The sequence below is a fragment of the Nerophis ophidion genome, linkage group LG17 (genome assembly GCF_033978795.1).
Source record: "Nerophis ophidion isolate RoL-2023_Sa linkage group LG17, RoL_Noph_v1.0, whole genome shotgun sequence".
Taxonomy (NCBI): domain Eukaryota; kingdom Metazoa; phylum Chordata; class Actinopteri; order Syngnathiformes; family Syngnathidae; genus Nerophis; species Nerophis ophidion.
The window spans coordinates 2,777,669-2,793,369 of NC_084627.1; the positions used below are offsets into that span (position 1 = coordinate 2,777,669).

Sequence of the window (15,701 nt, forward strand, 5' to 3'; positions counted from 1 at the left end):
AAAATGACTATATTGTGATATTCGAGTATACGTTCCCACGCAGTCGCTTTTAGCTGCTGGCATTAAACTGCATGTGTTTCTCCCTCTTTCTTATCTCTCCTTCTCACAGAGACTTCAAACAAGCGCACCTTCTTACGTACGTCACATGCTGTTACGGTAACATGGTAACATTAGCTGTGATGCTAACGGTGTGGTGCTGTTGGTAATACGAGAGAGAGAAGGTGCGAAACTGGTAACAAATGGAGGAAGAATTAATTCCCAATAAAAAAATAGCACGGGGTCCATCGTCCGGCGGTGGTTTGACTTGAAGCGAGAATATATTGAACATTTATGAGGCAGAAGCGTTTCTACAAAAAGTAGCAGCACTGCTAATTTGTATCATCATTTGAAAAGTCACCTGCTCGAGCAGGGGTCGGCAACCCGCGGCTCTTTAGCGCCACCCTAGTGGCTCTCTGGAGCTTTTTCAAAAGTATATGTAAAATGGAAATGATGAGGGGAAAAAACATATTTTTTGTTTTAGTTTGGTTTCTGTAGGAGGACAAACATGACACAAACCTCCCTAATTGCTATAAAGCACACTGTTTATATTAAAAATGCTTCACTGATTCGAGTATTTGGCGAGCACCGTTTTGTCCTACTAATTTTGGCGGTCCTTGAACTCACCCTAGTTTGTTTACATGCATAACTTTCTCCGACTTTCTAAGACGTGATTTATGCCACTTCTTTTTCTCTCTCATTTTGTCCACCAAACTTTTAACGTTGTGCATGAATGCACACAGGTGAGGTTTGTTGATGTTATTGACTTATGTGGAATGCTAATCAGACATATTTGGTCACTGCATGACTGTAAGCTAATCGATGCTAACATGTTATTTAGGCTAGCTGTATGTACATATTGCATTACGATGCCTCATTTGTAGCTATATTTGAGCTCATTTAGTTTCCTTCAATTTATATCTCATGACACACTAGTATGTAATATGGCTTTAATTTTTTGCGGCTCCAGACAGATTTGTTTTTGTATTTTTGGTCCAATATGGCTCTTTCAACATTTTGCGCAAGAGAGTGAAACGTGCTTCAAACTCTGCATGTCAACATCTCAGTTCGGTGCCACACCAACAAAATGTCGAAGCAACTATTCCCGCATCAACACCGTAGGACGTATACTATTCGATATGCAGCTCATTTTTATGTGACAGTTATTGAAATATCTTGTGTGACATCATGCACAAAAAGTGCACTTTTTTTGTTTTTTAAACTATTGTAGTGGCGTTCTGTACAAAAAGTGTACTTTAATTCAGTGTAGTTTTGATATGTCATCTTAGTGACATCATGCACAAAAGTGCACTTTATTTGTTTTTTAAACTATTGTAGTGGCGTTCTGTACAAAAAGTGTACTTTAATTCAGTGTAGTTTTGATATGTCATCTTAGTGACATCATGCACAAAAGTGCACTCATAGCTTGCTTTAAAACAGGGGTAGGGAACCTATGGCTCTAGAGCCAGATGTGGCTCTTTTGATGACTGCATCTGGCTTGGTGGACAAAATGAGACAGAAAAAGAAGTGGCATAAATCACGTCCTAGAAAGTCGGAGAAAGTTATGCATGTAAACAAACTAGGGTGAGTTCAAGGACCGCCAAAATTAGTAGGACAAAACGGCGCTCGCCAAATACTCGAATCAGTGAAGCATGTTTAATATAAACAGTGTGCTTTATAACAATTAGGGAGGTTTGTGCCATGTTTGTCCTCTTAAAACAGGGGTAGGGAACCTATGGCTCTAGAGCCAGATGTGGCTCCTTTGATGACTGCATCTGGCTCTCAGATAAATCTTAGCTGCCATTGCTTAACACGATAAGTCAGTGTTTTTCAACCTTTTTTGAGCCAAAACACATTTTTTTCATTGAAAAAATTCTGAGGCACACCACCAGCAGAAAACATAAAAAAAAATTAAACTCAGTAGTCGATATTGACAAAAAAAATTGTTCTCGCAATAGCTCTTGTCTCTATGTAGGTGTACCGTCAAGCCGTAACTTATTTTGAGTTTTTTCGGTGTTTTCCTGTGTGACTTGCGCTCCTATTTTGGTGGCTTTTCTTCTTTTGTTGGTATTTTCCTATAGCAGTTTCATGTCCTCCTTGAATGCTATTCATCGCACCTGCTTTGTTTTTACAATCGAGACTATTTAAGTTGTGCGGATGCACTTCTTCTTTGTGTGGACATTGTTGATTGTCATGCCATGTACGGATGTACTTTGTGGACGCCGTCTGCTCCGCACACTGTAAGTCTTTGCTGTCGTCCAGCATTCTGTTCTTGTTTACTCTGCAGCCGGTTCAGTTTTAGTTTTGTTTTGCTTCAATGCCTTTTCTTAGCGGCACTCGCCTTTTGTTTATTTTTAGTTTAAGGGTTGGATACCTTTTTACCTACATGCTGCCTCCCGCATATTGTGATCACGACATACCATGTTCCCGACATCTACAAAAGCAATTAGCTACCTGCTGCCACCTACTGATATGGAAGAGTATTACACGCTTACTCTGCCGAGCTCTAGACAGCACAGACACTCAATAACAGCACATTTTTGTATTATAGTTACAGGTTTGCAAAAAATATTATCAACCCAATTAGGTGAAATTACATAAGACTGTATCTCGCGGCACAGTGGTTGAAAAACGCAGCGATAAGTAACGAATAATTCCGCTGGTAATCACAGTGTTAAAAATATAAAACATTCTCATGCATTTTAATCCATCCATCGGTTTTCTACCATTCCTGTTCAAGAAGTCGCATTAATGGTAAGAACTATTTTATTCATTGGCTTCAGAATAACAATGTTATTAAAAAGAAGATACTTACTATATTCTTAAAATGTTGGTCTTACTTAAAAATTAACACATTTATTTGTATTCAATCAATCAATCAATCAATGTTTACTTATATAGCCCTAAATCACTAGTGTCTCAAAGGGCTGCACAAACCACCACGACATCCTCGGTAGGCCCACATAAGGGCAAGGAAAACTCACATCCAGTGGGACATCGGTGACAATAATGACCCAGTGGGACGTCGGTGACAATGATGACTATGAGAACCTTGGAGAGGAGGAAAGCAATGGATGTCGAGCGGGTCTAACATGATACTGTGAAAGTTCAATCCACAATGGATTCAACACAGTCGCGAGAGTCCAGTCCAAAGCGGATCCAACACAGCAGCGAGAGTCCCGTTCACAGCGGAGCCAGCAGGAAACCATCCCAAGCGGAGGCGGTCTAAAATACTACACGGTCTAGCTACACGGTCTAGCTCCATCCTATCTTGCCGATTGTATTGTACCATATGTCCCGGCAAGAAATCTGCGTTCAAAGGACTCCGGCTTGTTAGTGATTCCCAAAGCCCAAAAAAAGTCTGCGGGCTATAGAGCGTTTTCCGTTCGGGCTCCAGTACTCTGGAATGCCCTCCACTACACAGCGGAGCCAGCAGGAAACCATCCCAAGCGGAGGCGGATCAGCAGCGAAGAGATGTCCCCAGCCGATACACAGGCAAGCAGTACATGGCCACCGGATCGGACCGGACCCCCTCCACAAAGGAGAGTGGGACATAGAAGAAAAAGAAAAGAAACAGCAGATCAACTGGTCTAAAAAGGGAGTCTATTTAAAGGCTAGAGTATACAAATGAGTCAGTGTTAAAAATTATTATATGGCTCTCTCGGAAATACATTTTATAATATTTTGCTTTCATGGCTCTCTCAGCCAAAAAGGTTCCCGACCCCTGCTTTAAAACGTCTCGGACAATCTTGCACTTTCTGTTTCGGAAATCTGCCACTGCCTAGTAACTGTTTAATAAATACAGTTTTGGTCAATTGACTTAGTTGTGATTTCCTTCTCTGCATGAATTGACTTAGTTGTGATTTCCTTCTCTGCATGAAAGTTTAAAATGAGCATATATTAACAAAGTATGAACAAGAATGTTTTAGAGTAAACACATAGAATCATCATACTGTTGTGATTATATGAATCAAGTGTTCATAATGAAAAATATCACGATATATATCATGTATCGTGTGACATGGCCTAAAAATATCAAATAATAATAGAAGGCCATATCGCCCAGCCCTATTTGCGATCATTTTTTCATGATCCGCCACACGGATCACATTCGGTTTGGGTTTTTCGGGTCACTTGTGATTTTCTGTTACTGCTGGACTCCGTTTAGTTCCTGTTTATGCACCTTTGAGTTTGTTTCTGTTGCCATGACTGCAGATTGCGCTCAGCTGCGTCTGGTTAGTGTTCCAGACACTCACCTGTTGTCCGGGCACTAATCAGAGGGCTGTTTAGTCTTTGTCCTGGCCTCACTCCGTCTTGCTTCCCAATTTGCTTTAAGCTACAGATGACGACGTTTGATTCCTGCTTAATACCTGCTAGTTTCCACGCTAGCCCATTTGGTGTGTTTCCTTAAGTGCTATCAGCACATTTTTTCTTTGTTCTGTCTGATTTATTACTTAATAAATACTTTTCCTACCTGTACGCTGTGTCCGAAGCCTGTCTGCATTTCTGGGAGAACGAGCCCCACATCACCATGCGCCCGGGTCGTCACAGTAGGAAGCAAGCCCGAGTGAGGCCAGGACGATGACTAAACAGCCCTCTGATTAGTGCCTGGATAACAGGTGAGTGTCTGGAACACTAACCAGTATATAAAATAGTTAGGAATAATCATGGATACAAAGGATTCTGGGTATTTGTTGTGTTTATGTTGTGTTACTGGGAGGATGTTCTCCTGAAATGTGTTTGTCAATCTTGTTTGGTGTGGCTTCACAGCGTGGTGCATGTTACTAAGATAGTTAAAGATGTTTATATCACAACCATTTGTGTACTCTGTCACCCAGTATGCCTTGCAGTCGTGTGCGTGTTGCTGCGGACGGTTCGAACATGATGTAGAAGGCGACAAAGCCAATGGCTTCACAGCACGCCCTAATACTTATTATCTGGGTGACGGCCGGCAGTCATTCAAGAGAATATTAGCGTCTCCTATTGTCTTCTTCGCTTCGTGACACGGGTCTTAAATGGCTCTTTGAATGGTAAAGGATACCGATCCCAGAACCATGTATTTCAAACATGTACGGATGGTTCAACCGCCACCCGCCCGAATCTAATTAAAATCTATTTTTTCGTCATGTCACCCGCCCGACCCGCGGTTTATCCGCGGATGAGACCGCAAACCGCGCATCTCTACTAAACGGAGTCCAACACTAACAGAAAAACACAAGTGACCAGAAAAACCCAAAAAGAATATGATCCGCTATGCGGATCATGACACATTTTTTGTGATTAATCGCAGGAGTTAACTTATTTTTGACAGCATTATTAAAAAAGGCTTTAGCGTAAGACCCCATTTTGGTTTGCAGGTGCCATGCAAAAGTTAGTTTTAACCGCCCGATATGTGGGCCAGTTAAAAAAAAAAGAGGTTGCTGGCCGCACTTTGGACACCCCTGATTTATACGCAGTATAGTCAATCGTGAAATTCTGCTTTACAGATGCCAGGCCTGCACTGCATGGAGTGTATCAGTCAAAGTCAAAGTTGTTCATAATAACATCTGATGTTTTTCCTGAAGGAAAAAGGGCATCTACAAACCCTGTTTCCATATGAGTTGGGAAATTGTGTTCGATGTAAATATAAACAGAATACAATGATTTGCAAATCATTTTCAACCCATATTCAGTTGAATATGCTACAAAGACAACATATTTGATGTTCAAAGTGATAAACATTTTTTTTTTTGCAAATAATCACTAACTTTAGAATTTGATGCCAGCAACACGTGACAAAGATGCTGGGAAAGGTGGCAATAAATACTGATAAAGTTGAGGAATGCTCATCAAACACTTAAATGGAACATCCCACAGGTGTGCAGGCTAATTGGGAACAGGTGGGTGTCATGATTGGGTATAAAAACAGCTTCCATGAAATGCTAAGTAATTCAAAAACAAGGATGGGGCGAGGGTCACCACTTTGTAAGCAAATCGTCGAACAGTTTTAGAACAACATTTCTCAACGAGCCATTGCAAGGAATTTAGGGATTTTACCCTCTACGCTCCGTAGAATCATCAAAAAGTTCAGAGAATCTGGAGAAATCACTGCACGTAAGCGATGATATTACGGACTTTTGATCCCTCAGGCTGTACTGCATGAAAAAACCGACATCAGTGTGTAAAGGATATCACCACATGGGCTCAGGAACACTTCATAAAACCACTGTCAGTAACTACAGTTGGTCGCTACATCTGTAAGTGCAAGTTAAAACTCTACTATGCAAAGCCAAACCCATTTATCAACAATATCCTGAAACGCTGCCGGCTTGGCTGGGCCCGAGTTCACCTAAGATGAACTGATGCAAAGTGGAAAGGTGTTCTGTGGTCTAACGAGTCCACATTTCGAATTATTATTTGGAAACAGAGGACGTGGTGTCCTCCAGAACAAAGAGGAAAAAAAACATTCGGATTGTTATAGTTGCAAAGTTCAAAAGCCAGCATCTGTGATGGTATGGGGGTGTATTAGTGCCCAAGGCATGGGTAACTTACACATCTGTGAAGGCACCATTAATGCTGAAAGGTACATACAGGTTTTGGACCAACATATGTTGTCATCCAAGCACCGTTATCATGGACACCCCTGCTTATTTCAGCAAGACAAGTGTTACAACAGCATGGCTTCGTAAAAAAAGAGTGTGGGTACTTTCCTGGCCCGCCTGCACTCCAGACCTGTCTCCCACTGAAAACGTGTGGCGCATTATGAAGCGTAAAATACGACAGCGGAGACCCCGGACTGTTGAACGACTGAAGCTCTACATAAAACAAGAATGGGAAAGAATTCCACTTTCAAAGCTTCAACGATTAGTTTCCTCAGTTCCCAAACGTTTATTGAGTGTTGTTAAAAGAAAAGGTGATGTAACACAGTGGTGAACATGCCCTTTCCCAACTACTTTGGCACGTGTTGCAGCCATGAAATTCTAAGTCAATTATTATTTGCAAAAAAAAAATAAAGTTTATGAGTTTGAACATCAATAATGTTGTCTTTGTAGTGCATTCAATTGAACATGGGTTGAAAATGATTTGCAAGTCATTGTATTCCGTTTATATTTACATCTAACACAATTTCCCAACTCATATGGAAACGGGGTTTGTATTTGAGGTGTGGCGTTTATTTGCTTTTTGGGGAAGAGTGTCTAAGGAGGGGAGGCCACCATTTGAGGAGATATGCTATTCAACAATCAACTTGATGACTCCCAAGAGTTAACTTAGACTCCATCTTCTCTTTGCTCCTTGTTTTCCGCACAAACTCCACAGTCCAGCAGCTCCGGGGTGGAGTCCAGGAGGAGTTCTGTCCCAACAGAGTCCGGCTGGGCGAGGCCCCCCCGACATCACGGTCTCATTTCCTTTCCTCTGTCCTTAAGCCGGCGCCATCTTTGCTTCATGTTTAGCCATCCTCCTCTTGATCTGCCAGGTGCTTATCTTCATTCCAGGCTTCGGGCTCCTGCTGGCCTTCCCTCCCCCCAGGCCTGGAGCATGACCATGTTGACCGACTCAAGTCACATATTTTGATTGTGCGCTTAGAGCTCTAGAACGGGTGTCTAGAATGTCAGTGAGAATCTACATTTGCAATCATTATAATCCTTTTTGCTTCATGATTGTCATCTAGATTTGGCACGTCTGCAGAAGGTTTAGCATCTGCTTTACCTGTCTTGACATCGTGGTCTCTGTTCCGTCTCCTTCAGGGCTCCGAGGGAATAGCTGGACCTCAGACAACGGCTCTGGTCCATTGGATCCAGCTCCACGTCGCTCCAAACCTGCTGCAGGGCACAGGAGGTACTGTCACTTTAAACCAGACCTAGGCAATTACTTTTACTTGAGGGCCACATTTAGAGAAAAAAAATATGCCTGGGGGGCCGGTATATCTATTTTTAGGAACAGTAATACAAAACCTCACAATAATGTCAGATTGAATGCTAAAAAACGATAAAACACTGAATGAACTATGACCTGGACAGAATGCATAAAGTGTCAAGAGTGCAGAGCATTAATGTGATGTCGCCAGGCTGACTGCCTGGCAACTACAGGCTTAAATAGAGTTGACGTGATTAAAAACAGGTGCGTGGGTCCAAATGAATCAGGTGCGTGACATGAGGACAGGTGAACACTAATGGGTTGTCATGGAAACAAAACAGGGTGTGAAAAAACAGGAACTGACAAAATCCAAAAACCAAACAAACCAAGACATAGCAATTTTAAAATGTTCTATGAACGATAAAACACTGAATATCGACAAAATATGAACGTGACACACCCTTTCCATCGACATTTTACAATCAAGTGAAACGCAACAAAAATGCAACAAACAGTGAAATATGAACGCGAAGGCTACAAAATAAACCCGCCTACAATCTGATATATCTGACATATCACTAAGCTTTAGAACTTTGTTGTGAAAATCTCCTTCCGCGTCTGTGGAAACGCTTCCAGCCCACACTGCTTGGTGCCTCGTCTGAGCTGCTGTGACTTAGATGACCATAGTAACTAATTAGATTACCATAGTAACTAAATGGATTACCATAGTAACTGGTATATCATGCAAAAGCGCAGATTCCAACCATTGAAATACTTTGTACAGTTCAAGACTTACAGTCATTAGAAAATCATAATGGCAGCTACAGTTTCCATCTTAAAGATCTATAAAAAATATATATTTGGGAATGTCCGGTGGGCCAGATTGAAAAGCTTAACGTTCCGCATTTGGCCCCCTGGCCTAAATTTGCCCAGGTCTGTTTTAAACCTTGGACTTGTTTTCTATTGAAGGTCAAATGGGACAAAATTTGAAATGAAAATAAAATATTTGGTTAATTCTAATTAATTAAATTGTGTAAGAGTTAAATAAATCATTAATAATTAAATGGTGAAATAATTAATTAAATAATTATATTTTGAAATAATAAAAACAATAATAATCAAATGAATAAATAATTTAATGTAATTTTGTACAATAAATACATTAAATAAATTATTCATAACACATTTGTGAACTTAATCCATCCTTTTTTCTACCACTTGTCCCTTTCGGGGTCGAATTTATTACCGATTTTGATTAAATAATGACACATTTAAGTTATCACTCAAAGATACATTTATTCATTCAATTTTTGTCCCATTTGACCCTGGATAGTTTTTAGCCAATCAGAAGCCTGAAAAAAAAGTCACTTCCCGAAAATGCAAAATAACAGCAGTGGTGATTCAAGATAAAAGCTACTCCTGAATATCATCCATCCATCCATTTTCTACCGCTTGTCCCTTTTGGGGTTGCGGGGGGCGGGAGCCTATCTCAGCTGCATTCGTGTGGAAGGTGGCTTACACCTTGGACAAGTCACCGCCTCATCACAGGGCCAACACAGATAGACAGACAACATTCAAACACACTTAAATAAAAAAAACTAAAATAAATCAAATGGACCAAAAAAGATGACAATCTCAAATGTAAGCATAGAAAAATATGCATATTTGGAGATAATCTTTCTTTTTTGGCTTAAATAAAATCTGTGTTTAATATTGTTCAAATTGATACATACAGTAAACAGAGCATAGGGGACATGCTGAAAGTACAATATTTTACCACTAAAATTTAATATTTTTGCCATTATGTCAAATTATAGCACTGGTGTTTTAAGTGTGGCGCTTTTTTGAAAATTGGCCCTCTGCATATACTAAAACTACAATCAAATGTATTGTAATAATCAATTTATTAGATATTATTATTAATATTTGTCTCTGATAACACAAAACTAAAATGTTGATGTTTTGTTCAATTAGCTTCGCTTAGCCCATATTGGCCTCAATCAATCAATCAATCCATGTTTATTTATATAGCCCTAAATCACGAGTGTCTCAAAGGGCTGCACAAGCCACAACGACATCCTCTGTTCAGATCCCAAAATGTACAATAGACTGGCCATGCCTACATCTCAATTTTTTTAAATCATTTACAAACCCCGTTTTCATATGAGTTGGGAAATTGTGTTAGATGTAAATAAAAACAGAATACAATGATTTGCAAATCCTTTTCAACCCATATTCAGTTGAATATACTACAAGGACAACATATTTGATGTTCAAACTCATAAACTTTATTTTTTGCAAATAATAATTAACTTGGAATTTCATGGCTGCAACAAACGCCAAAGTAGTTGGGAAAGGGCATGTTCACCACTGTGTTACATCACCTTTCCTTTGAACAACACCCAATAAACGTTTGGGAACTGAGGAAACTAATTGTTGAAGCTTTGAAAGTGGAACAGCAGAACACTTTTCCCCTTTGCATCAGTCCATTTTAGATGATCTCGGGCCCAGAGAAGCCGGCAGCGATTCTGGATGTTGTTGATAAATGGCTTTCGTTTTGCATAGTAGAGCTTTAACTTACACTTACAGATGTAGAGACAAACTGTATTCAGTGACAGTGGTTTTCTGAAGTGTTCCTGAGCCCATGTGGTGATATCCTTTAGATATTGATGTTGGTTTTTATACAGTGCTGTCTGAGGGATCGAAGCTCACGGTCATTCAATGTTGGTTTCCGGCCATGCCGCTTACGTGGAGTGATTTCTCCATATTCTCTGAACCTTTTGATGATATTATGGACCGTAGATGTTGAAATCCTTAAATTTATTGGAATTGCACTTTGAGAAACGTTCTTAAACTCTTTGACTATTTGCTCACACAGTTGTGGACAAAGGGGTGTACCTCGCCCCATCCTTTCTTGTGAAAGACTGAGCATTTTTTGGGAAGCTGTTTTTAAACCCAATTATTACACCCACCTGTTCCCAATTAGCCTGCACACCTGTGGGATGTTCCAAAATAAGTGTTTAATGAGCATCCCTCAACTTTATCAGTATTTATTGCCACCTTTCCCAACTTCTTTGTCATGTGTTGCTGGCATCAAATTCTAAAGTTAATGATTATTTGCAACAAAAAAATGTTTATCAGTTTGAACACCAAATATGTTGTCTTTGTAGCATATTCAACTGAATATGGGTTGAAAATGTTTTGCAAATTATTGTATTCTGTTTATATTTACATCTAACACAATTTCCCAACTCATATGGAAACAGGGTTTGTAATTCTCTCCATCCATCCATTTTCTACCGCTTATTCCCTTTTGGGGTCGCGGGGGGCGCTGGCGCCTATCTCAGCTACAATCGGGCGGAAGGCGGGGTACACCCTGGACAAGTCGCCACCTCATCGCAGGGCCAACACAGATAGACAGACAACATTCACACTCACATTCACACACTAGGGCCAATTTAGTGTTGCCAATCAACCTATCCCCAGGTGCATGTCTTTGGAAGTGGGAGGAAGCCGGAGTACCCGGAGGGAACCCACGCATTCACGGGGAGAACATGCAAACTCCACACAGAAAGATCCCGAGCCTGGATTTGAACCCAGGACTGCAGGACCTTCGTATTGTGAGGCAGACGCACTAACCCCTCTGCCACCGTGAAGTTGCTGTTTGCTCTTAATTACATAACATTAATTATTGCGGTTACTGCCATCTGGAGGAGTTGAAAAATGCCATCAGGAGGTTGCCTTCAGCCTATTAGGGCTAATGTTTTACACATCCCTGGGATTTTATTATTTCATATTTTATATTCTATAGGAAAGCCCAGTTCCTAAGTGACTAAATGAGTGAAGTGAATTATATTTATATAGCGCTTTTCTCAAGTGACTCAAAGCGCTTTACATAGTGACACCCAATATCTAAGTTACATTTAAACCAGTGTGGGTGGCACTGGGAGCAGGTGGGTAAAGTGTCTTGCCCAAGGACACAACTTCCACAATATCTGCTATCAATCACCAGCATAGTGGGCTTTAAGAATAAACTAAAAGGAGAAGTATTGCGTAAAGAGATTATTTTAGATTGTACCTAATGTCATGACTGTTTTTATTGACTATTGAGTATTTTATTGATTATGGGATAAGCAGCAGAAAATGGATGGATGATACTTTTTTGTGACTTATTGTTTGTCTTTGGTACACTAATGTGTATATTTTAGGCCATTGGTTCTTTGTTTTATTTTTGCAAAAATGTATACAGTATATCTATTTTTATATTGCTATTTTTATCTTTGGTATGAAAATTATTATGTAACAACATTTATTAGTATTTTTTGGTTCTTTGTTGTTGCTATTTTTGTATTATGACATATTATGGCATAGCTCGGTTGGTAGAGTGGCCCTGCCAGCAACTCGAGGGTTGCAGGTTCGATTCCCGCTTCCGCCATCCTAGTCACTGCCGTTGTGTCCTTGGGCAAGACATTTTACTCACCTGCTCCCAGTGCCACCCACACTGGTTTAAATGTAACTTAGATATTGGGTTTCACTATGTAAAGCGCTTTGAGTCACTCGAGAAAAGCGCTACATACATATAATTCACTATTATTGGATCATGTTGTACTGCATTTTAATCGTTTGTTCTGTGGTTGTGTGATGTTTTTTGCCTGGACCCCAGGAAGAATAGTCTCCACTGCGGTGTAGACTAATGGGGATCCTTAATAAACTAATAAACTAATAAACAACGGCATTGACTAGGAAGGCGGAAGCGGGGATCGAACCTGCAACCCTCAAGTTGCTGGCACGGCCGCTCTACCAACCGAGCCATACCGCCCCTTTTGAAGTCATTCTCAGTCAAATGATCTTTGGTCTGCAAAGCCTTGTCAACACTTTACTCACAGTGTCTATTGTGGATACTGAGGAAGAAACCTGGAAAAACTTGTTTTTGGACAGGGACGACTGCCGGCTGAGTGTTGAGTCTCTGAAGGAGGACTGGCTATGCGACACCGACATGAAGTCCCGCCGTGGGCTAGCCTGGGCAAGGAAGTGCAGACACGGCACTTTCGCAGCCAGGGTGTCCCTGTTGAAGCAAAGTGATGACTCAGGACAAAAAGGTCCTGTAATCTGTTTCCAGGTCTCATTACCATTAAGGGCTGATTATCGTGCTTTCACCTGTATTTGGAGTGGATGATGGCGTAGATGAAAGGGTTGTAGATGGCCGAGGCCTTGGCTATGACGGCGGGCACGGCTTTGGAGTAGGGGTTCAGGACACTGGCGTATCTGAAAAGTATATGCATGTGACATCCTTTCATATACACGTTTGCCACCATCCATCCATCTTCTTCCGCTTATCCAAGATCGGGTCGCGGGGGCAACGGCCTAAGCAGGGAAGCCCAGACTTTCCTCTCCCCAGCCACTTCGTCCAGCTCTTCCCGGGAAATCCTGAGGCGTTTCCAGGCCAGGCGGGAGACAATCTTCCCAACGTGTCCTAGGTCTACCCGTGGCTTCCTACCGGTCGGACGTGCCCGAAACACCTCCCTAGGGAGGGATTCGGGTGGCATCCTAACCAGATGCCCGAACCACCTCATCTGGCTCCTGTCGATGTGGAGGAGCAGCGGCTTTCCTTTGAGTTCCTCCCGGATGGCAGAGCTTCTCACCCTAAGTGAGAGACCCGCGATCCGGTGGAGGAAACTCATTGTACCCGTGATCTTGTCCTTTCGGTCATAACCCAAAGCTCATGACCATTGGTGAGGATGGGAACGTAGATCGACCGGTAAATTGAGAGCTTTGCCTTCCGGCTCAGCTCCTTCTTCGCCACAACAGATCCATACAGCGTCCGCATTACTGCCTGTCGATCTCACTATCCACTCTTCCCTCACTCGTGAACAAGACTCCGAGGTTACTTGAACTCCTCCACTTGGGGCAGGGTCTCCTCCCCAACCCGGAGATGGCACTCCACCCTTTTCCGGGCGAGAACCATGGACTCGGACTTGGAGGTGCTGATTCTCATCCCAGTCGCTTCACACTCGGCTGCAAACCGATCCAGTGAGAGCTGAAGATCTTGGCCAGATGAAGCCATCAGGACCACATCGTCTGCAAAAAGCAGAGACCTAATCCCGTGGCCACCAAACCGGAACCCCTCCACGCCTTGACCGCGCCTAGAAATTCTGTCCATAAAAGTTCTGAACAGAATCGGTGACAAAGGACAGCCTTGGCGGAGTTCAACCCTCACTGGAAATGTGTCCGACTTACTGCCGGCAATGCGGACCAAGCTCTGGCACTGATCGTACAGGGAACGGACCGCCACAATAAGACAGTCCGATACCCCATACTCTCTGAGCACTCCCCACAGGACTTCCCGAGGGACACGGTCGAATGCCTTCTCCAAGTCCACAAAGCACATGTAGACTGGTCGGGCAAACTCCTATGGACCTTCAAGGATCCCTGTCTAGAGTGTAGGCAGGGTTTCCACTTCTACAATTAAAGTAGTTTTTATGTCAGTGTTTGAGAAGAACCTGCATCATATTTACCCAGCCCAGGCAATGAGGGTGACGCATGCATAGGGTGACCAGGAGAGCACAAACACGATGATCACCACAAAGGCGATCTTCGCCAGCTTCCACTCCGTCCTGATGGTCTGCTGCTGAATCAGGGTGGTCTTCCTCACCTGAGAGCCCAACTTCTCCACTTCCCTGTCGGGACATAGAGAGAAAGTGCTTGATTTGTTGGGTATGTGCAGTGTAAATAAATACTGATATACAAACCCCGTTTCCATATGAGTTGGGAAATTGTGTTCGATGTAAATATAAACGGAATACAATGATTTGCAAATCATTTTCAACCCATATTCAGTTGAATATGCTACAAAGACAACATATTTGATGTTCAAACTCATAAACATATTTTTTTTCAAATAATCATTAACTTTAGAATTTGATGCCAGCTACATGTGACAAAGAAGTTGGGAAAGGTGGCAATAAATACTGATAAAGTCGAGGAATGGAAACCGAAAACCAACATTGAATGACCGTGACCTTTGATCCCTCAGACGGCACTGTATCAAAAACCGACATCAATCTCTAACTGATATCACCACATGGGCTCAGGAACACTTCAAAAAACCACTGTCACTAAATACAGTTCGTCGCTACATCTGTAAGTGCAAGTTAAAGCTCTACTATGCAAAGCAAAAGCCATTTATCAACAACATCCAGGAACGCCGCCGGCTTGTCTGAGCCTGAGATTGTCAACTCGTGGACCTTGGGGTTTGTTTTCCCAGAAGGCAAAGCAAAGTTGGAGCGGGCAAGGCGTGAAGGTAAAGACATCATTTATTTTAACACTAATAAAAGGCGCACACAAGGCGGAAGAACAAACTTGGCTTTGAAAACAATAAACTAGCACTTAGGCTAAAGTTATGGACATGAAACAAAACTCGATAATTGACATAAAAAAACAAAAACTTACGTGGCACGGCGAGAAGCAAATCTATGGACAGTATGAGTAGCAGAGGTAGCATGGCATGAAGTGAAGTGAATTATATTTACATAGCGCTTTTTCTTCAGTGACTCAAAGCGCTTTACATAGTGAAACCCAATATCTAAGTTACATTCAAACCAGTGTGGGTGGCACTGGAAGCAGGTGGGTACAGTGTCTTGCCCAAGGACACAACGGCAGTGACTAGGATGGCGGAAGCGGGAATCGAACCTGCAACCCTCAAGTTGCTGGCACAGCCACTCTACCAAACCGACCTAAACCGTGATTTTAACTCTGTTAATGAAGTGAACAGAGTTAAAATCGCCAGGCTGACTTCCTTGCAACATTCGGTTTAAATAATACAGGTGATTGAA

At 41.9% G+C, this 15,701-nt stretch overlaps 1 protein-coding gene across 5 annotated transcripts in view; it reads right to left on the bottom strand.

Moving 5' to 3' along the window:
• Positions 1 to 15,701, bottom strand: part of opn4xa (opsin 4xa) — a 75,305-nt gene that overhangs the window by 23,877 nt on the left and 35,727 nt on the right. For 2 of the 5 annotated variants that reach the window (XM_061875716.1, XM_061875717.1), the window contains 4 exons: positions 14,385 to 14,546; positions 13,027 to 13,134; positions 12,754 to 12,934; positions 7,723 to 7,835 (listed from right to left, as the gene is read on the bottom strand). In XM_061875716.1, the coding sequence (XP_061731700.1) occupies positions 7,723 to 7,835; positions 12,754 to 12,934; positions 13,027 to 13,134; positions 14,385 to 14,546 (564 nt within the window). Of the gene's footprint in view, positions 1 to 5,733; positions 7,617 to 7,722; positions 7,836 to 12,753; positions 12,935 to 13,026; positions 13,135 to 14,384; positions 14,547 to 15,701 lie in introns of those variants that run through there. The other 3 variants (XM_061875719.1, XM_061875720.1, XM_061875718.1) reach the window with 3 other exon arrangements.